This window comes from Sinohyriopsis cumingii, chromosome 7 (genome assembly GCF_028554795.1).
Source record: "Sinohyriopsis cumingii isolate HCF-2022 chromosome 7, ASM2855479v2, whole genome shotgun sequence".
NCBI classification, from domain to species: domain Eukaryota; kingdom Metazoa; phylum Mollusca; class Bivalvia; order Unionida; family Unionidae; genus Sinohyriopsis; species Sinohyriopsis cumingii.
Genome location: NC_142967.1, coordinates 66435200 through 66457557, shown reverse-complemented (window position 1 = coordinate 66457557; position 22358 = coordinate 66435200). Strand labels below are relative to the sequence as shown.

Here is a 22358-nt window from a genome sequence, read left to right as displayed (position 1 = left end):
TTCCCCAGTATAACTGCACTACATTTGCCACTATGGCGACATAAACGGTATCTGCTGAGTCACTTCTTATTGGTTCCATAGTGTAATTTACCGGTCCTACCGTAAATACTGCCATTGAAGTCACACCACCAATGTACACCACTATATTTTAGTAGGGACTTTATTATTCCATCGATACTCGTTCGGTTTGGACCTGAATCCACTACTACTGAACCATGGCATCATGGAAACTCATTAACACCTTACTCCGTGACGTTTGCTCCTAGTAATTGGCTAATTATTTCGGGCAAAAGAATATCTCTATTACACCAAATTCCATTAATCAGACAAGTAATCACAAAAATCTAAGAATTCCTTAAAACGGGTCGCTATAACCAAATGCGCATACTCCAAATGTATTACAATGTATTTGTCGACAATATATTCGTTGACACGGATTAGGGCTGATGATAAGGTGAACTAAAGTCATTCACTATACAAAGGAAACAAATTTAAGCTATTTAAGCTATTTAAGTACGACTGTATTTTTCTGCATACTATCTAATTGTGGTTGAAGATATTGTATACATGATCAAAAGAACATTATTTGGGTTTTCTTAAAATTTAATATCAGAGTTTTATTAATCAGATATGTGACCTCTCTTTGATGCTTTCCTCCTGAATTCGGCAAAGTATTATTCTAAAGTTCCAATCCGCTCAATGATATGTCCTGAAGTTTTAGATTTTATTCAGAGATTACAAAAAATGTGATTGCTAAAGATGGGTAATTCTTACCAAAGCCACAATAAAATGGAGTCATTAACGCAAACCACGTTAAGTAAAGAAAGATATAACGGTTAATGATATGTTCCTTCCTCGGGTCGTGCTCTTGAACTGTGAACATTATAAATTATGTTAAGTAAGTGAACATTGCAGGGTATCATTTCTAACTATAATGGCCTTATAGCAATGTTGTTAAAGCATCTCATTCCTCTCGTGCTTCTTGTGGCGAAGAATGTGTTTCAACGCTAACAGCTGCATTTATTTATTGAACGAGATGTTCGGTTAATTCTCATTTAACACGTGCATTCGAAACAAATTAACACCTTTCTTAACTTTGTGAGCTCTTCACGCACATAGACTGATCCCGTAACTTTTTCCCTCTCTCCCTTGCTCCCTTTCTCTCCCTAACTTTCTCTCGTAACATAAGCTCTTAGAGAAATAATTTTTCACATCTGCAGGAGCACCAGCAAACAGAAAACAGAAAACCTCTCGAAACCGAGATTTAGGCGATCCTACAGGTTTTCGGTTTTAAAGGGTTTCATTGTAGTAGTCGATGGTACCACAACTGACAACCCTAACATCCTTGCCACGGGCAGGCTTCTTCCGTTTTACAACTCCTTCAAGCTCCGTTTTAATGCCTTGTTGCATTCAAAAACTAAAGCATAAGAAAGATTTGTATTCACCAATCCAAATCTCTTAGCAAAAATGACAGCAAATTTAACTGTTAAGTGTGTTCCAGTCACAACTGGACTAAAATATAAAGTAAATGAAAGATGAAAAAGCATAGCCTTCATAGCAGTAACATCGATATGGAATTGACAATTGTATATACCGACAGAATGTAATATTGGTTGTAAGTATGTTCTTGTTGTGGTGCTCACAGCAGTGCCTCATATATTGTCTCATCATTACATTTCTATCCTATGTTTAAGTCGGTAAAATGAACATAAAACCAACAGTTACTATTGAAGAAATTATCAATATGAACAGCGTGAGAAATCTGACCTTAGGCGGAAGATATTCGCCACCCAACTGTACAGCAAGGGAGAGAACAGCAATCATCATTCCATACAGAGATCGAAACGAGCATCTAGAAATATTAGTGCGCCATCTTCATGCCGTTTTACAACGGCAGGAACTGGAGTACGCGATATACGTTGTTGAAATGGCTAGTATAATCTTATATCTCTTGTTCTTCCTATCAACTTTTTTGTAGTTTGACACGAATAATATTTAAAATTTAGCTGCTTAATGTCCAGAACTAGAGTACTTGATCGTTTGTTCATCTAACATCACTTATAGTAAAACATATTTAAGCAGTAAACGGATATTGTAATTTTTCAACTGATTTAGTCACGATTCCGCACTAAATAGTCAGGTGCCAATTTATGTGGTGAGTCTTCCAAACACAGGTCTGTTAAAGAACTAAAAGTACATCAATAAAACAATGTCTATACTTTTTCAGTCACAGCAAGGATAAGCTCTCAAACGATTCTTTCCTTAAACAATAACTATATATCATTAACCAATCCTGGCCAGCCAGACTCATGTATACTCTACTTTATATTCACCAATTTCAAGCCAGATTCCTATTTTTCCAAACAGTTAGTACCGTGTGTCCTGCAGACCTGACATACGCCAACTGAATGTTCATACTTCAGTTGCACACATCATCCTATTTAGAACATAAGATTTGGAAACTAAAAACAATCCATGAATTTTATATAATTGTCGTGTTGATGCCACGGCTGCATCCAATTAAACCTGATAACCAAACATGTAATAAATTAACACCTTATGACTATATTATATTTATTATCATCTAACATTATGAAGGGGAGCTATTCCTCAAGACAAACATCTGATAACAGAAGTGTTAATTACCTTATATGAATCGTATTCCATGATAATCTGCTTGGACCCACTATTTTATCTTAACTTATTTTTAACTTCTAAACAAAACTCGTCTTTTTTCTAATATATCGAGGAATAGGCAAAAGGTACTTGTTCGAGCCCGTGCTAAGCTAATTCAATCCTAGATAGTAACTGAATGTCTGTTTAAAAGAGTGTATACTATACTAACCAAATGGAGTATTTTCTTCTTTTTGTATAGGCATTACCCACGCAGTTTAATCGAGGACTTCTAGCAAATGCAGGTGTACGTATAGCACAAGGGATCTCTGACTACACCTGTTACGTCATCCATGACGTAGACTTGCTTATGGCAGACGATCGCAATTTATACCGATGCGGAAGACAGCCGATTCATTTTATTACTGGAAACTCAAAATTCGAAAATAACAGGTCAATAGTTTATCAAACACTAGTCTATGAAGTGTGTTCGAATAACGTCCTTAAGATGTTTGCATAAGTTTAATTTTAAAGAGAAAATACGAGAAAACTAACAAGGGGTTTAAGTATTAAAACGATACAAAAACTTAAAGATTTACATTTGAGGTTACTGTACACAAACTGCAAATACAATAACGATAGATCAAAAGTAATTATGAATCGCCCATTCTTATACATCTGTTTTGAATGTTTCAGGTATCTTATGATATTAGATACCACGTTCATGTTAAGACATTTTCTAGAAATTATCAGGATACAAAGTCGATTGCCTTATCGAAATTTCCCAATTCAGATACATTAGATTTTGTCGTTTATTACATGAAAACAAAAAAATCTTATCGTGTTTTCACAAATGCAGAATCCAGGACCAAATCATTTTTTACCTTCATATATCATTTTATTCAAGCGTTTCTTAAATTCTAGTACTTTATATTTATATATAACATCGGGATAATTATGGGATAGTTCTGGAAAATAACGTTTATGTTGTCTTCACGATTGTGTAAACAGGTTTATCTTATCTCGTGCATTAGTAAATTGAAATATGTGTTTTAATAATTATACTGATAACGTATATCAATTAAATGACAAAATTATCATGAGATATATCCAGCTGTTTGTCAACTTTGTTCAGAGACTCAATTTGTATCTTTATGTTTTAACATGTTGAAATTTTTTTGAACAATATGGTTCTCTTAAATATAAACTTGTTGTTGTAACACTAAATAGGTAATCAATTGACCTTTTGCAATGTTCCCCAAAATATCGGTTTCTACTGATTCATTATGTCTTAAAACCTTTTGAACTGATTTAAATATTCTATTCTGAATTTTAATTAGCTTTACACTAGCATAATACATTTTTTAGATTTGTGTTAAGAAAACAAAACATGTCAAATAATGTTTTAGACAAAATAAAATGAAATGTACAATGTCTAATATATTGTTAGCTTTAGGTAATATATATATATTGGCTCAATCGCTCACCATCACTGAATACACAAATGATGTCTATATGAATAAACAAGTTTCTTGCGCCTCAGTTTGTCAAAGAATATAATGTAGAACAATCTTTGCACTCAGCTCCCATCTCGTTTCTATACATTTCATTAAATGAGAGTACACATTTGTATTGTAGTAATAACATTTGTACAGAATGTGCTTCTTTCTACCAACCCCTTTACCTTTCAGCATCCCATATGCATCCTATCATGGAGGTGTCGTCGGTTTTACAAAAGAACAATACAAGAAGTGCAATGGATTCTCGAATCTCTATTTTGGATGGGGTGGAGAAGATGATGACTTGGGAATAAGGTGTTTCAGTGTTGTGTATTACTTATGCCTAATACAATACGTTAATCGTAATAGTTACGCAATGTCTTGTTGTCATGGTAAACATTGTTCATGACATTTTAACACAAACTAATAAAGGTTCACCATCCCATACACGTACATATACATACATACATTAGTTCTTATGTCGACTTGCGTTGTTCAAAGGCTGCAGTTCGATATAGAAACATCACAAGAGTTGTTTCAAAATTTTAATACTTTGCGTCATTGGATGGCATTAAGTTAAATGGGTAACTATTCAATTTATATTTTTGGATATGTCTGGCAAATGTTTGCATGAAGCATAGGCTTGTAAAATATTTGTCATTTAATAGGTAATACATCTGGGAGCCTACTTATTTGTGTCTTCTTCTTAGACATTACTATATACTAGTGAGAGACCAAGATGCATTTTTCGGCATTAGTGTAGTTCCCGTTTTAAAAGAGTCTCAAATATAAAGAATATTTTTCCTCAAGAAATAACTTTCATAGATCGAGGTGAGGCTCATTCGCTGGTATTATAGTCACACTTTGAACAGATTGATGAAATTTGTGACCAAGAAATGAGGACTACATTTTATACTAACGTAATCGACACATTCTTTAGGCAAGATGCTAAACGTAATTAAAGTGATCATGTAATCACTTTTTCCGATCCGGGTTCCTCCACGCGTGTATAATGGTTTGACAAACTATAGAAAAATTGAACATATTTACACGCACACACGCATAAGGCACACACACACACACAATGAGGTGTAAAACATACACAACAGACAACTCATTCCACATTTATAAGATCATTTACTAATAATGGCCGTAAAAAACGGTGACAAAAGCACTAGGCATAGGCTACATATCGTTTGGCGATGCATGCATTCGCATGAAACAGAATATTAAGGGATAATGCTATTTGATACTTCAATAAAGGTTAGTGGTGTTGATGCTCTGATTATGATGAGATGGTTACAGATTTCAGTAATAGCCATTTCATGTAACCGTGAATAGATGTTCGTGTAAAATGTAGCAAAGTGTTTGCGAACAAATAATTCACATTTCAACGTATACAGTATATCATACCTTTACGTCGGCAATCTCGGAAGCAGTGTATCTTATATATTAAGATCTACATGTGTTTGTGTGTCCCGGCTGCCAAACAAGAGTTCGTAAGATAGAAACGCGTAGGGGGCATCCCACATTTCTTTACAAATGTTTTATATTTTTATGTTCAAATTTTCATGTTGTCTCGCTCATCCCATTTAGTTTATTTTTTTAACTTAATTCCCCTCATAGGATGGACAATTAATCTAGTTGTTATGTAGTATTGTTAACTTTTTCCAAAACTTCACGAATTGACATCAACTTTTTTTCAGCGCATGCCATTGCAAATAAAATATACCATATTCATTTGTTAAAACAACAAAATATTACATACATCACCGGATAAAAGCTTTGTTATTTAGAACGTAAAATAGATCATGATTGAAGGTATGAAGGACTGCATATTCTGCGCACATTATTATATGAGAAACTCAATGAAAACATTTTACAAATCAGTTATTATTAGCAATGTTGGTAATAATTTTAGTGGCAAATCATTTGATGACCCCACAAACCGTGTACAGTATATATCAGCTTAACCTTTGTACTGCAAGTATGGCAAATACAAAGTAAGGCAATTTCAAGTCCCTCCTCATGAGATATTTGTTTCAGTATGCAGAGTTACAGGACTGATACCTTACTATATCATCCGGGCTCTTTCACCTAAAGCAGAGTGAGGTCATACATCAATGGCATGCTCTTTCAGATATTTTAGGTTAAACGTATAGACGGTTTTATTTGAAACATATCATCTTCCTATTATACTGACTTAAAATGATGTACACGACATTTGATATAGTTGTCTGTTTAGCACATATCGGTTTCACACTTTTCAATTGGTATGCTGAACACCTAGTCATAGTTTTGTGCTACTGTTTCACCTTCTTATCTCTTGATAGAGGATATTCCCTTACGATTGGCCGATGTGTGTGAATTTGTCGCCTGTCATTTAGCATTACACCGCCTGCTAAATTACCCGTACCATGCAAATGACTACAATGTAGCTCGATACAAACTGACTAGACCAAAGTCTGCATGTGTAACACACAAATCAAATTGAATAAATATTTAACACAAGGAATATCAATAACATAACACCAATACGTACTTCAATAAATCGAACAAATTATTTTCCCTCTTGTACTTTAGATTCCACTGCATACGAATAAGAGATCATGTACATTTAAATGGGTCACAAATAATATCTCTGACCAAGTTACGCTGCACTTTATTTAGAAGCCATGATTAGTTACTCTCTTAAGATTATACATAATATAATGGAACGATGGTCTTATAATTTCAGATATATCTTACATGATCTATTAGTGAACTCCATGTAATTAATTTGTCTTCTCCTGAACCACACGCTTCTCCTTGTACATAAATTAGTGCTTGGTACGAGGATAATCACTTAGAGATAAACAAGGGGCGATCTGGTTTGACACAGTTTATTAATTTCTGATTCTACTTAGGTTGTGTTATGATGATTTATTTCATTATTCTCTGCCAATAACCACTCACATATATAATTCACAACGAATTTTATGTAGAATGTTCTTTACGTTAGAGTTAACAGCGCTGGAATGAAATTTGTTAGACCCAAGGATGAGATTGGGAAGTATGTTGCCATGCCTCATAACGAAGATTCAATTAACCATAAAAACCCAAACAGGTATGTTCTCTCTTAATAATTCAGAATTGATTTTTATTTGTTGACCTAATCATGCCAAGCAACGCAAATAACTACATTGTAAATAATGGTCAGTTCTGACCAAACATAGTTTTATGCCATTGAATATACAACATTATGATAGTGTGTCTAATTTGCCATATACCCCTACTTATATTCGTTTATATTTATGACTGTTGAGTTTTGCAACTTGTGTCCAAACAATGCCACAGATATATTTTCTGAATTGAAATAACTGTCCCTTTTCTATATTTTCTTTCCCGCTTTATGTGTTTGATCTTCTTGGGTAACTTTGCTTCATAATTGTGGGCATTGGAGTTTTGTTCAAGTCACTCTTCGACTTTGCAGATTTACCATTCTCAGTCAAGCTAAAGAAAGAATGCAGGAAGAAGAAGTGCAAACTGTAATATTCGAAAGATTCGCCCTTGAATATCGCAAACTATACACCTGGATTCTCATAGGAGTTCAAGAAGATACAATTATGAAAGTGAGTAGCAATCGTCATCTGAAGATATTGCTTACGTAAATGCACATGTTTGTAGCTAGAGAAATGCATTAACACTTTGTTTGTAACAAACCATTGAAGTATACAGTCCTTTCTCAAATATTTGCAATTTGACACAGACATATCGCATATCTTAATACAGTTATTTAACTAATTAAATTTATGTTGAACTGCAAATCCAAAGTTTATTAAGTTATGTGAAGCTTTTTAAAATAACGATGAAAAGCTTGACAATAAAGGCCTAACTTTTACTATCATTAGTCGTTTTCATTGCTTGTTACCTTTAATGTTTTTATGACAGGTTAATTTGCGAATAAAATTACGATGACATGATACAAAAATGTCTCAGCTCATAATGATTGCTCACAATCGACTTTCCAATAGCAATGTATGAGCTTTCTTTATACATAAAAATCACCATTGGTAGCATCAGTACTGTGCATATGGTAAACATTATACTAAGTAAAATGACAAACACATAATGCAAAACTAAAGACGAGAATATCTTGTCGTGTGTATTTATTCCTTTGAGGACGCAATGCATAAGATTGCGTAACATAATAATAACATTAGTCTACAATGTAAATCTACTTTTGTATAATAGCCAAGTCCGTGCACGTCTTTGTTTAATATCATACAATTATTGCGTAATTTGCGATACACGAAATCCAGTGCATTAATTTCTTCTATTAGACCAGCAAATGTTTAACAAGAATTCTGAAAGGAACTTTCATGTACCAAAACGTTTATATACATTTATAGATTTATGATATGTTTGGTCGAATTCATAGATGCCTTGTGTAAAATGTGCCTGTTATTAAATTAAGAGACTTACATGTTTGTTCCTTGTCGATTTCGTAACTATTTTTGCCTCCTTCTCTTTATCTCGTTCACTCCCTCATTACACATTTAACTTCCCCATTTCAGTCATATGCCAAAGATTATTTGGTGAAACTTCTCAAGATTCAATATGCGATCAATAGTTATCAGGTTAAAGTATGTGTGTATGTTTGGGTGTGGGTGTAATGATTATGCATACTATTTGGACAAAACATTTATGTTAATACAATAAAGGCTTTTATACAAAAAAGGCCTTTAATACAAATCCCTTTGATTTTCTTTGGTAAATGGGTGTCTTTTTCTGCATTTGTTATTGTTGATTTGAAGGACTATGTTACCTCCAGTGAATTGTATCCTAATTTAGTAAAAGATACAGTGAATAAATATATACGTTATTGCATAAATACATGTATACTGTTATATAAGCTATGTCGATATATTATATCACAAATATTCATACATACATACATATATACATACATACATACATACATACATACATACAAACATACATACATACATACATGCATGCAGACAGATAGAAAAATAGACATAAAGACAGCCAGTCAGATAGACAGACAGATATACATACATACATACATACATACATACATACATACATACATACATACATACATTAAATCACAATTTAGTCATATTCCAAAATTAAATCTGCCACCAAATTATCTCTTTTTTAACTTACTTCCTAATAGGATGGACATGACGATATTAATGTCTAAGCAACTAGTTCAGGTAATAAATTATAGAAATATATATATATATAACACAGCGATAGATATTTGCTTGCGTGGAAAACCTGGAAACGGATCGCGCCAAATTGGCAAATAATATTTGTTTGTATTTCCTTATTAGATGAATATTTGTTATTTATATATATTTAATGATCAAGTTTATAGATCATCCAAATGTTAACTTGGATCGATAGTCTTAAATTGTATAGATATCCTATAGCATTAAACTGCATTTAAACAGCTTGAGGATAATAATGGATTCCCAGCAAATTGCGCAATAGATGAAGAGATTTACGTTTGAATGATACAAGAACAATATTTACTATCATCATATAATTTGCCGTATTCAGTCACATTGTATCTTCGACGGTCTTACTGCATGGAATAAACGTAATGTATGTTGACTCAATCTTATTGGCAGGCAAAATAAAATTATCTCGTCATTATAAAATATTCAATTGGAATCCTCATTTCCTCACAATAATTAACGTTTGTGTTAAATGGCCAAGCAAATGTGATAGATACAATCATCTCTATTCACAAATATCTTTCAGTTGACGCCACTAAAACACTTGTGTGTTCATTTTTTACTTTCAAGACTGGACTTTTGTAACACAGTTATGTCTGGTTCATCTCAATATCTACTCCAGAAACTTCAAAAAGTTCAAAACACAGCAGCTCGGATCATCCTTAGAGTACCACGATTAGAGCACACCTCCCCGCTGCTCTGTACCCTACACTTGCGATCCATTCGATCCAGAATCAAGCACAAACTTTGTTCTCTGTGCTACGTTTCACTGACGGACTCCAGTCCAACATACCTATTTGACCTCACCCATGAGTACACACCAGAAAGATACTTACGCTCCTCTTCTGACAATCGTATATTCATTATTTACAATATGAAAACGAAGTCATATGGGCAACGTTCTTTTGCATACCAGGGCACAGCAACGTGGAATGAATTGCCCACTGAATTTAGACACAAAGACACAGCGATCACATTCAAGAGTGCTCTTAAAACCCAGCCATTTCGACTGCAAGAACAAAAAACCTGAAGACCAAATAATGTTTCCTACCTTCAATATTTTCAGCATGTTTTTTTATGTTTTCTAATTTCATGGTGTTTATTTTTGTAGCCATGTCATTATAAATATTTTATGTTATAGGTGTTATCTAATGTTGTAATGCGCTTAGATTTTCTAAAGATTAGGCGCTATACAAGGTCATTATTATTATTATTATTATTATTATTATGCCAACAAACGACGAGAAAAACATTTAATGTACCATGTATTTCATATTTTGTAAGGTCATTAAGGAAGGAAGGAAAATCACGATTGAAAGATTAATTATATTGATAGATAGCTTTACATTAGAGGATTTAATTTTCAAATATGATAAGCAATCTAAAACAACGACTTATGTTACAGACGTGCTAAGTGGTATTCGACAAAATGTATAACAGCAAAACTTCCTGCATCATAAACTGATTTCGACGTGTCATGCAATATCTAATTAGCAGAAAAAAGACTTAAACAGTCATAGCAAATGCTTGTTTGTGTAATGGTAATTACGTACGTGAGAAGGTTTTCGATAGTTCCAACGTTTGAGAATTATCCTGACTTTGCCGAATACGAATATATTCGAGCAGTAGACAACGCAACATTTATGTATTATTTCATTAAAGATTTTGTTTTCATGTACTGATTATTTTTCAATTTGATCCTTCAATTCGAATTCAAAACAAAACTGTTCATACCTCAGATTTCTATGATTTTCATGTCCATTTCGGCTTTGAATGATTTTTCATAGCATTTATTTCAGTGTTCACGTAACGTCATTACTAACACTTTCATAATGTTTAAGTTATAACACCCTATATGTCAATGTAATTCTATCAACAAAACATTTAATACTATTTTACTGTCATCTACTTGAGCAAATAAATATTCTATTTTATTTTGATCCATTTGTCTAGTCGTCAATGCTAAATTATACTACTCCAGTTGTGACATTCTAAAATGAACGCATTTGTATCGTAACCTCTTTCGCTTGCTTTTGTTCGTAAAGCTTTACGTAAAGTTTTAATTGGATACATAAGATAAATTATTATTTTCTTGCAACTCCGACAGTATATCCATATTAGATATGATACTGTTGAACAGATCACTACTAACCATAACTATAATCATTTTGAACACCTGGTCGTTCGGTTCAATTTAATTTGTCAAGTCTCTCTGGAACTTTTCAAAGTGACATTGATTGATGTCATATTTTTGGTATATATGTTCATGTTATTCAAGCAACTTTCAAAGACGTTTATTTCACGGTTTGTCTCTTATTATTAGGCAAGTCAGCTCTTCTTCCAGGTGATGATTCGAAATAGTATGCATCAAGGGGTACAGTATTGCATCTCTGTTTGAACATGATATGACCTTCTAAAGTATTTTTCTTATACTTACCAATCTGAATGTATCACTCTGAGACGTATCAATTTTTATGGCGCAATATGGTAATTATTAGCTCTACAAAAGCTTAACATTTTCTGTTTCCGTTGAATGTCTTAGGACCAGCTTTAAGATCCTCTAACAAAAAATGTTGCATTTGCTGCATCAGGTAACTTATCCGGATCACATAAAATATTGTTTACCAAATTTGCTTAAGCTTTCACAGGTACCTCGATATTTTCCTAAACATCATTTACCTTCCCAAGTCACTTTATATAGAATAACACATTACTTGCATACCTCTGTTTGTGTGCATATATATGATTTTAACACAAACGTTAAAAAACAGATCGTTTAGAGATTTTGTATAAAGATATTTGATATTCCAATATCAATATATATATATATATATATATATATATATATATATATATATATATATATATATATATATATATATATATAGTTCTACCACGTTCGTTCTAAATAAAGTAGCTTTTATACTGTGATGCATTTAATATTTTGTTGTTACTGTTGTTTCTGATGTTCTAAAAGTAGATTAAATAAATATGAAAAATGCCCAATGGCTGCCTCCCTTTCTCTGACTCTATCTGACTGTCTGTATTTTTGTATCTCTCTCTCTCTCTCTCTCTCTCTCTCTCTCTCTCTCTCTGGACTATCGTAGAAAAATACAGGCGAACGTTTATGAAAATAATAGCGGTAGAGGATTTTCGCTTGTGTCATTCCGTGATTTCTCTGAACTTATGACTAATCGTAAAAGCTAAGTCAAACCTACCGAAGGATGAGAACGAGAGAGAGAATAAGACTTTGATTTATTATTTGGAATAATGTTACTGAAGCAGAATAATGACTTGGATCAGCTGTAAATTTATTAAAATATTTTAATTATCTCTTGTTAGTTCGTAATTTCGCTTAGTTCATCTTCTGTACTAATTTCGATGCGTTGGTAAATGAAATTCGAGCGTTCAAATGAATGATTGAGCTAACCATGTGTTTTCAAGGCTCTACTTTCTTCATTAAAATAATCTTTCACGGTTAATTTACAAGTGTGTCTTGTACTGTTTTACTTAATGTGAATGAAAATAGAAACTCAAAAAAGAAAACAATCAGCTTATCAATATCCAAGGGTGATGTACAGTACTTATATATTCATCATATATATATATATATATATATATATATATATATATATATATATATATATATATATATATATATATATATATATATATATATATATATATATATATATATATATATATATATATATATATATATATATATATATATATATGTGTGTGTGTGTGTGTGTGTGTGTGTGTGTGCATAAGGATCATGCTTTTATATTCTCTAAACATTGATATGACTTTATTGGATTATTACATCTTGGAATATTGTATATAAAAAGGTGAAAATATCAAGAAAATGATTTTCATGTAAAATATTTATATATATGCTAACACTTTTATACCCAAGAAATCAACCGTGGTCAAGCAAGGAAATGAATATTATTCAGCTCCGCCCTGTGTCGTCTGCCGAAAGCATTCCCCCAACTGATATCACGCAAATATCAGACCACGAAATTGTACAGTCTATAAACAGATCCCTAACTGGGTCAAATTCTTACAAAATTCGACTTCTCAAACATGGTCCACAAGCGGAAACGTAAGAGAACTATTGAAAGTGACACTGACAGTCAGTATGAATAGCAAAATATGGACAGAGACATTATCAATGAAATATAGTTATGGTTAAAGTGTTTAATTACCTCTTGTTCCTTAATTTTTTAAGTTTCTGGCTCGAATCGTATTTTTGTTATAAATGGAAATGGCCGCCCTATTACTGTTCATGACAACGCACGCTGCAAATTCAAAGTTTGCATGCACATTATTTTAAAAAATGTTGAATTTAACTATAAACCTTGTGTTTTCATTACATTTAAGAGAAACATATACTAATTAATATGAATGAAGTGTACACGAAGTTAAGAATCACTAAAGAACTACACATATGTGACGGGATGTGAAGAGTTCACATTGCATCAGGTAATTTAACCGGATCACATGGAATATTGTTTACAAAATTTGCTTAAGCTTTCACAGGTACCTCAGTACTGTTTACGGTCGTCAGTTTTATCTCCCATATAAAATGAAAACTTGTATGTGGTACTAATAAAATATATGTCCAATATGTATTCGCTGTATAAAAGTTTCATTAAAAGGAAACTTGACAAACCTTGTTTCCTTTTCCTGAAACATTTAACATTTATACATCTCGTGGTATATCATTGACACATAGTACATACTATACATATTATATATATATATATATATATATATATATATATATATATATATATATATATATATATATATATATATATATATATATATATATATCTGTGTGTCTGTGTGTGTGTGCGTGTGTGTGTGTCTGTGTGTGTAATGAGACTTTTTAACTTTTCTTTGCGTTTTACATGTTCATCATAGACACTTCCGTCGTTGTCATCATTTGCATACTTCCAGCTTTTACCTGTTTAGGCAGATTTCAAGGTTGCAATATCTATCTGAAATTAAGATTGTTCATTCTTGTTACTACTTTTAAAAATAGTATTGTACGATGTAAATTAAAACTAAACTTAATGCAAGAATTGATGAATGTATTAAGCTCAAGTCTGAATTATATTCTGGCCAGTGTCTTACACTTCCTCAAGTCTTTTTCCAGAACACTGTTGCTTCAGTCTACTCTGTGTCTAAAACCAAATCAATGCAGCTTTGGAAACTGATAGGTGAGATATAAGTTCATATGTTCTAGCAACTGCAACCTTTCTTTCGTAGTTTTATTTTTGTACAATAGTAGTATACAAATACTATAATTAACATAACCTATGAGTAAATTATCGACAGATCCTAAGGTACATAATTGCATAATGTTTCTCATATTTGTGGTACAAACTTTGGTCTGTAAATCCTCTCGTACTGACGTATTGTAATTTGATTAATGTGCTCATATCTGTGCAAAACTTCAAGTACATGAGGAAACATTATTAAGGAGGTAATTAACTTAAGAATGGTGGGAAATATAAGTTTTGGGTAAGACTACGAGTTCTCAATCACAATAACAAAGAATGGCTTTATCATATTCAGATACAAGCATTATAGTCTTTGTAATAGGTTTCAAGCATGCGATATTTACTAAATTCACTCTATATTATTCACATATATTTATCATTATGCATCATGAGCATAAGTTCTGTAATAATCATTATCATCTTAAGGACAATATTGCGTTAAGGAAATCTCAGACGTTTTGATTTCAAAGAGACTGAAACGGATATTTGCGATTTTCGGTTCAATTAACATACATAATATTCCAGAAGTCGTTACGCCTGGTTAACATCATATTTCTTGACATTATAGAAAATATATAAAGCCAAAGAAAGAATCATTAAGACAAAGGCAATATATGAAACTGTACATTCTTCACTTTACAATTTTTATCAGCATGCATTGTTAGCATCATACGTTTTTCTAATTTTTATGCCATTATTATTATGATTATGATTATGATTAGTAGTAGTAGTAGTAATAGTACTGCTATTATTAGTCGTAGTAGTATTAGTTGTAGTAGTAGTAGTAATAGTATTTTTATTATTGTTATTATTATCATTATTATTAATAGTAGTAGCAGTAGTATCATTATTAATTTTTGTTGTTATTATCAGCAGCTATTTTAAGAATAGTTCATTGATTACGTCTGAGTACCATCTTTCTGTCATCGGAAGATAACGTAAATAACACTAAGCAGTCAGCATTGCTGTCTACTCTACACCTATATATATATATATATATATATATATATATATATATATATATATATATATATATATATATATATATATATATATATATATATATATATATATATAATCAGTTTTTAGTATAAGAAAATAGTCTGGAATATTGCAGTTTATTTATTAAGAAATCTGTTGTTGAAAGATTCTTGTGAATGTCTCATTGCTATGCTATGAATGACTGCTGAAGACACCAGCAATCGCGTTCTGGTAAGGAACATTAAGTTAGTCGTTATGATTCTCTCTCTCTCTCTCTCTCTCTCTAATTAACATTTTTGCTTACAATTAGGTTCCAATTAAGTAATTTATTTATTTGTAGTGATCCATCCACGGGACGATAAACAAGAAGTATTTGTTTGAAGGCTTATATTGTTCTATATGAAAACCCGTGCTCTTGTACTTAATATATATTCGTGGGCGCATCCACTGGTAATCATATCACAAACATCTAACATTATAAAAGCGAGGTGTTTTGTAGTTAAGGTATTGATCATTACATGATTTGAACTGTTTTTCTGGAAGTAGTATCATATGTTGACCATATAATGGAGTTAAGTTTGCTGCTATGTTGTTCTTTTATACTGTTTCTAAAATATTGAGATTTTGTTTTCGTTATAGATGGATGGAATTTTTGCGTATGCAGAAAAGAACATTTTTGTCTTAGGTCATCTTTTCGTTTATGGGCCCTATATTTTGTTAATGAAATATGATATCAGTGTGTGCATAAAATTGAATCACACAAAGAAATGTCTCACGGACCCATATTTTGAACTACTTTGTCAACGTGTCTTCATTTGAACCTTCATAGTATAAACACAAGAGTGACTTTCTTTAGAAAATGGGTGCAAATGGAACTCTTATTAAAACATTATTCAGACCAAGGACTAATTTATAATTCTTATGAATGATATCAACTGCACAGTGATTTCTATGTGTATTTTGCATAAACCATTACTTTAATTGAAAACCCACTTATGAGAAATTCCGTTGAAGCAAGATCTTCTTGAATCGAATTTATTGAATCCACGTGTAATGGCATTAATGTGATAAAGTGTTTGCTACTTGGAATGCCAAATATAGTTCTCATAACTTGAAATCCGATATTCTAAGTATCTTCTGTCTATTCATGTTGGAGGAATTTTATTATAGAAGACAAAATAACTACTGTATATAATTAACCGTTCCACGGAACGTCCTCTACTTCTTGTATATGTAATCCCTCATATTTGCATCATAATGATCATGAGCCGCATGTGATTCAAATAAAAACCGACCCAGTGCCAATAACAAATGGCGTTGCCATGACAAAACACGCTAAGTCGTTGCATTTAAGATTATAAAGACAAGTTTGATTATACATCACACGTATATACAGCACAGTACATTCATTTGTATTCCAAGTGCTTTTTATGAAACGTAAACACATAAAAGTTACTCAAGTGGGAAATGACTTTTCCTGTTACAAAGAGTACATTTAAGGTGTTATAATCCTTTCCAACAATACCATATGTTGTCAGTGTGAATATATTTCCTGTGCGCTACAAGCAATGCTGAGGTAAACATCGATGCATGTTATATTTATATCGTGTTTATTATACGTTATCAGCTATAATTGCTATGAGACAGGCACACACACATCAGGATCTTTAGATGTATGTGTGCCCTTAAAACATAATCCTCTATTCTGCCAATTTATTTAACATTCTCTAATATGATTAGGGAATTAACCCTATATATTTTTTGTAATTTCTAATGTAAATATTATGCAAGATGTGACACAAATACTATGGTCACAATATAAATGGATTTAATTTGTACTGTTGACAAACACTCACTTTTTCTATTATTTTAGGAGGATGAGTTGTCAGCTTGGGAATCACATCTGTATTTCAACTAAATGTAAGTTCGTTGTTTCATTATTGTTTCTAGCAGTAACTTTTAAAGAAAACTTAAATTATTAACAGTGATGTTGTTTTTCTTTTCAGTTCCAAAACGTGAATCATATAAATGTGTGGTTGAAAATTATTTTACTCTCTGAGCATGCCACATAAAGCCTAACGTTTAGTGTATGCAGTAGGAAATAAATCTAAAGTTATAATAAACCCATAACATCATATAATCAAATTTTGTGTGAAAATATTAATTTAAATGAAAAACCAGTAAATAAATTATTTAATGCTACTATTCTCCCAAAACAGCATCATGCATATAAACATATTTTCAGCAATAGGGAAAACTATTTCCTTTTCACTAATCTTGTAGACTTATGGTTGTTAATAACGCAGTTTAAATAGCAGAGTTGTTTGACACAAACTTGTACAATCTGATTCACCGATATGATTCAACTAACGAATAAACTGTAATCAATCCTATATTAGATAACATAAAAGGTTTATTTTCCATGCTGTATATTCTCTTGTTCAGCATGATATCTAGGATCTGCAGACTAAATGACGTATGCGGCTTAGATTCAGAGCTGTATTGCACAAATGTCATCATACAAAAATAACAATAACATTTAATACTATAAAAATAAGAGAGTCGTTAGGATTTGCCAAACAATGTTCACAAAACCAAATTGAGAAGGGTGTGTTAGACGTTTCGAAGTTTACAGTGAGTAGATCTGCATGTCTGTAATGTTATCCAGCTAGTCCGGGCTGAATAGCAATTTCATCAACAGGAGACCCGTTGACTAATACATCGGGGAAAAATACAGTAATCAACAAGTTCAACTGCACGTGTGCACTATATAAGCGTTGTACGGCCTTTATTTGTCTCGAACTTGTAATTTATCTATAAAGGGACAGTGTTCGAATTACCACGAATATAGTTATTCGGGAAGGACTTTACACTATTCTACTGACTGATAGCTGGGTCACAAATAGAGATACTCCAGTTGCATGATTAGTGTTGAACATAGCGGTTAAGATTATTCCCTAAGTTTTGAAAATGAGTCACTAAGATTCTACTAGATCAAACATAGGTATATATACTGAACTAAGAGTTTCCTACACTGTTGCTATTAGCACAACGATAACCGGAATTTGGAACTCATGGAAATCAGCGAGCTCGAACACAAGATTGTGCTTAAAAAGATGCAAGGGCTACTCAGTATAAAACAACAAAGCATTGACATCGCTATAATTGTAGTCAGAATATATGTGGTAGTCTGTTATAGACCTTCTCTTTACCATTAGTATGCGACTAATGACTGGCTGCAATTGTTTAAGGTGGTTCACGGCAGACATTGTGTTTGACTTAAGTTAAACTATATTTGATACTTTACTTTTCAAGTAAAGTTATACTTTACTTTTCCATTAAAATGTTTTTTGTTATTAAACATCTTTTCCTTATTAAACGCTGTTTCTTCAAGTTATCTCTGAATGTTTATTCATACGTATTGTATTTTTCATCGTCAAGTAGTTTTCAACACATGTGTTTTTGAGAAGTTATTTACCGAATGTACATGTGTTCATCGATGTGGTTTTCATGTGATTGCAGGTCGATTATGTGTGCCTGCTACTCGTCATCCAGCATTTTAGGAAATAAATCAAACGTCTAGTTAGCGTTCTCAAGTAAACGAATCAGATGTCAGCAAATATAAATGTATGGATTTCAAAGTTTTGATGTAGAAAGCTATATAAGATGCGTACATAAGCTACGTGCCCAAAGAGATAAGATTCGGTCTAGACCTATAATCATTCACAGGGATGGAAGACTGTGTTGCTATCTGCTTGTCTACATTATGTATAAGATTACCTGCAATGTTATAAGTTGGCTGTTAATAAATTAAAATGGAAATAGTAATCAATGTTCTTTGGAAACGAAAACCTGGTTTCAAATAAATTATTAACCAAATTTATGTTTGACAAATTTTTCCTAGTTTGGTGGGCCAAAGTTCTTTTAATATGCAGCCACTCTAAAGTATGATGCATGAGTTTTGTTTGCCAATATAATTATTTTACGACATAACAGAGTCGGCTCATAGCTGGACACGGTAGAACAATGTCAGTCGTGAGATGTGTAAATAGCTACCGTTTTATAAAATATTCTAAGGTGTAAAATACGCATATGTGGTCACGCTCAATATTAAGTCAGTCAGTGATGAAAGTTAAATAATTGTGTGATTAAAACTTGTAAACAAACTAGAAAATTTCAAATACTACTGTAAATCTAATAACCCCTTGTTATCATTTTTACAATAGCATTTGTGTGAACTTGAAAAAGTATTAGACGATGGTGAATAAGATATTAACAATGGCTGTATACAGGTAATACTCTCTAATTATCGATTTACATGAATGTTACTCACCATTATTGACATACAGATATATGAATCTACCAATAGAAACAATAGTGCACCAGATACTTATCTTGAACAATTCTGAACACAGGGATGATAACACAATGCTTAAGTTTTTGGTTGTTGGATATAGCATGGAAAATAAACTTTTATTTTAATAGTCATTACTTTCAAGGACTTCATGTATATTCTTCATATATGAGATTGCACTGATGCAAAACATTTGGATTCATTATTATTTTAACTTCAGTTGTGTTACCTCCGTAGAACATGAGCACTATAGAAGCTTTGTTCCAAATACCTTATAACACGTTCTGGCTTATTTATAAATTGATAGTACATTATTACGATTACATATATAAACTCCTGTATTCTAAGTTATTTTTAAATCTTTCATTTTGTTCGATTGTTCGTTATATTGAAATAAATATATATTTTGGAAAGTTGAATTGTTCAGGGTTTACTTTGTCTTGTTCACTAAATGTAAGCCATATATGTAACAGTATATATCACATAAATATAAATATACATTGCTAAAGAAAATGATATCAATATACAGAATATACCACTCCGTGAATGAATTCAATTTAGTTCACAACAATCTGCTTTAAAGGTCATGGTATAGAACTGAGCATTATATATCCATAAATATGAATATATACTTAAAGTTGTATGACACAACGACAATCTGTCTAGGGCATATGAAGTTAACGAAGTGTTAAATGCATATGATTCCATTTTGCACACATATTAATGTTGTAATATCATTCTCGTTTCAGACGCAAACATGTGTTGGTTTTCATAATTTTTCTATATGCTATAAGCGGCATCCCGATATACTGCTTTTTGTGATATAAAAATAGCATGTTCTTTAAGATTTTACACATTTAATTGTCTTGAGTAATCACAAAATTTATAATAATTAGATTCATTACATAATCGCGTCAAAGATTAATCTTTATAAGACGTGTAATGTACTCATTTTAATAAGTTGAACCAACATTGCCACGTGACCAAATAAAAGTAATGTGGTTCCAACAGTAGCTATAATACCTAATACGGACGGAACATATAATGGAACATAATCTAAGTGCATATAACATGGTAATACTTACTTGCTGGAAACTAAATATTGCTTTCATAATGACGCCTCCCTTTAATAGTTCAGCTTTTATTGATGTATAAAATTTACCTTACGCAAAGTGTCCCAAATTAAAAGTATGTTGTACCGATGCAAGATACTATGGTGAATTGTACATCCCTATGAAATACTGTTTGCTTTATGTAACACTTTCCACTTGCATTTTTTGGTAAAAAGAAAACAAAACATAATGATTCTTATCTATATACTTTATTGCTTCAATAGCTGTGATAGGTAATGATCAAAAGCAGACATACCAGGAAATATAAATCACCTTATGACGACTGAAAATAGTAATGTATGGTCATATATTGTAAGGGGTATTATACGTAAGAAATATAGGGTCCTAATTTGTGAATGTATCACACATGAATGCAATTAACGCAAAACCCCAACATAAATTAACTTTTCCTTTCTAATTTTTCTCTTTTCAAGCAAAACTAATTTTGATGGGTGTCTTTTGTGCCGTATATGCTGTGGTAATTTTGAGTTCGGCACCGTGGAGTTTTTATTCAGCTTTCACAAAACGAACACGTCCTGCCAATTCTGGAAAGATAGATTCTCTGAGTTTGAAGCACACAAAATACAATATTCCTAGAGGAGGGGAACCTTCGACCTCTAAACAGAGGAAACATAAACTGGTGGATATACTTCAACTGTTTGGCGACGTTGAACCCGTCTATAATATATCTGAACACAATAAAACTAGTGCAATGCGAACGATTCTCTGGTACAATAGACCTTCTTGGTTTGGAGAAGAAGAAGAAGAGTGCAATACAAACATGAACAAGTGTTTTCATGCCAACTGCGTTATTACATATAACAGATCCCTTCTAGAGGAAGCTGATGCTTCTACTTTTCCACAAAACCCACCGCTTATGCCACAAAAAGGACGTAGTCCTAATCAGATATGGATCTTTTATGGTCTTGAAAGTCCTGTTCATTACCACAATGACCATTTCAAAAGACCACAGTGGAGATCAATGTTCAACTGGACCATGACCTACCGACTAGACTCTGACATTCCTCATCCATATGGCATATTGTTTACAAATCCCTACCCTCCAGACCGAAACTATAGGACTATCTTTCGCTCTAAGACAAAGTTCGCAGCATGGGTAGTAAGCCATTGCAATGCAGGCAGCAAACGAGACGATTTTGTTCGCCTTTTGCAAACATATGTACCTGTAGACATTTTCGGAAATTGTGGCACAAACAGTTGCTCTAGAAAAGGTACTGAATGCAGAGATAATATTG

The 22358-nt window shown here is 32.3% G+C and overlaps 1 protein-coding gene and 1 long non-coding RNA gene across 2 annotated transcripts; both read left to right on the top strand.

Moving 5' to 3' along the window:
- Window positions 1-4157: 4157 nt before the first annotated feature.
- On the top strand, window positions 4158-11301 carry LOC149795439 (uncharacterized). Its single transcript, XM_089965225.1, has 4 exons — window positions 4158-4427; window positions 7114-7218; window positions 7585-7723; window positions 9984-11301. The coding sequence occupies exons 1-4, from the start codon at window positions 4270-4272 to the stop codon at window positions 10389-10391; spliced, it is 810 nt and encodes a 269-aa protein (XP_089821351.1). The 5' UTR covers window positions 4158-4269; the 3' UTR covers window positions 10392-11301.
- A 4946-nt stretch (window positions 11302-16247) lies between these two features.
- LOC149795438 (uncharacterized) lies at window positions 16248-21946 on the top strand. The gene is made up of 3 exons (XR_016422109.1): window positions 16248-17212; window positions 17510-17556; window positions 21537-21946. It is a non-coding gene; the product is annotated as an uncharacterized LOC149795438 (long non-coding RNA).
- The last annotated feature ends 412 nt before the right edge of the window (window positions 21947-22358 follow it).

Excerpts from the sequence above, each read along its gene's own strand:
- LOC149795439 (XM_089965225.1), top strand. The coding sequence starts at position 4,270 with ATGTGCTTCTTTCTACCAACCCCTTTACCTTTCAGCATCCCATATGCA. Across the intron at positions 7,219-7,584 it reads AACCATAAAAACCCAAACAG|ATTTACCATTCTCAGTCAAG; the intron begins GTATGTTCTCTC and ends TCGACTTTGCAG. Across the intron at positions 7,724-9,983 it reads AAGAAGATACAATTATGAAA|AAACTTCAAAAAGTTCAAAA; the intron begins GTGAGTAGCAAT and ends TATCTACTCCAG.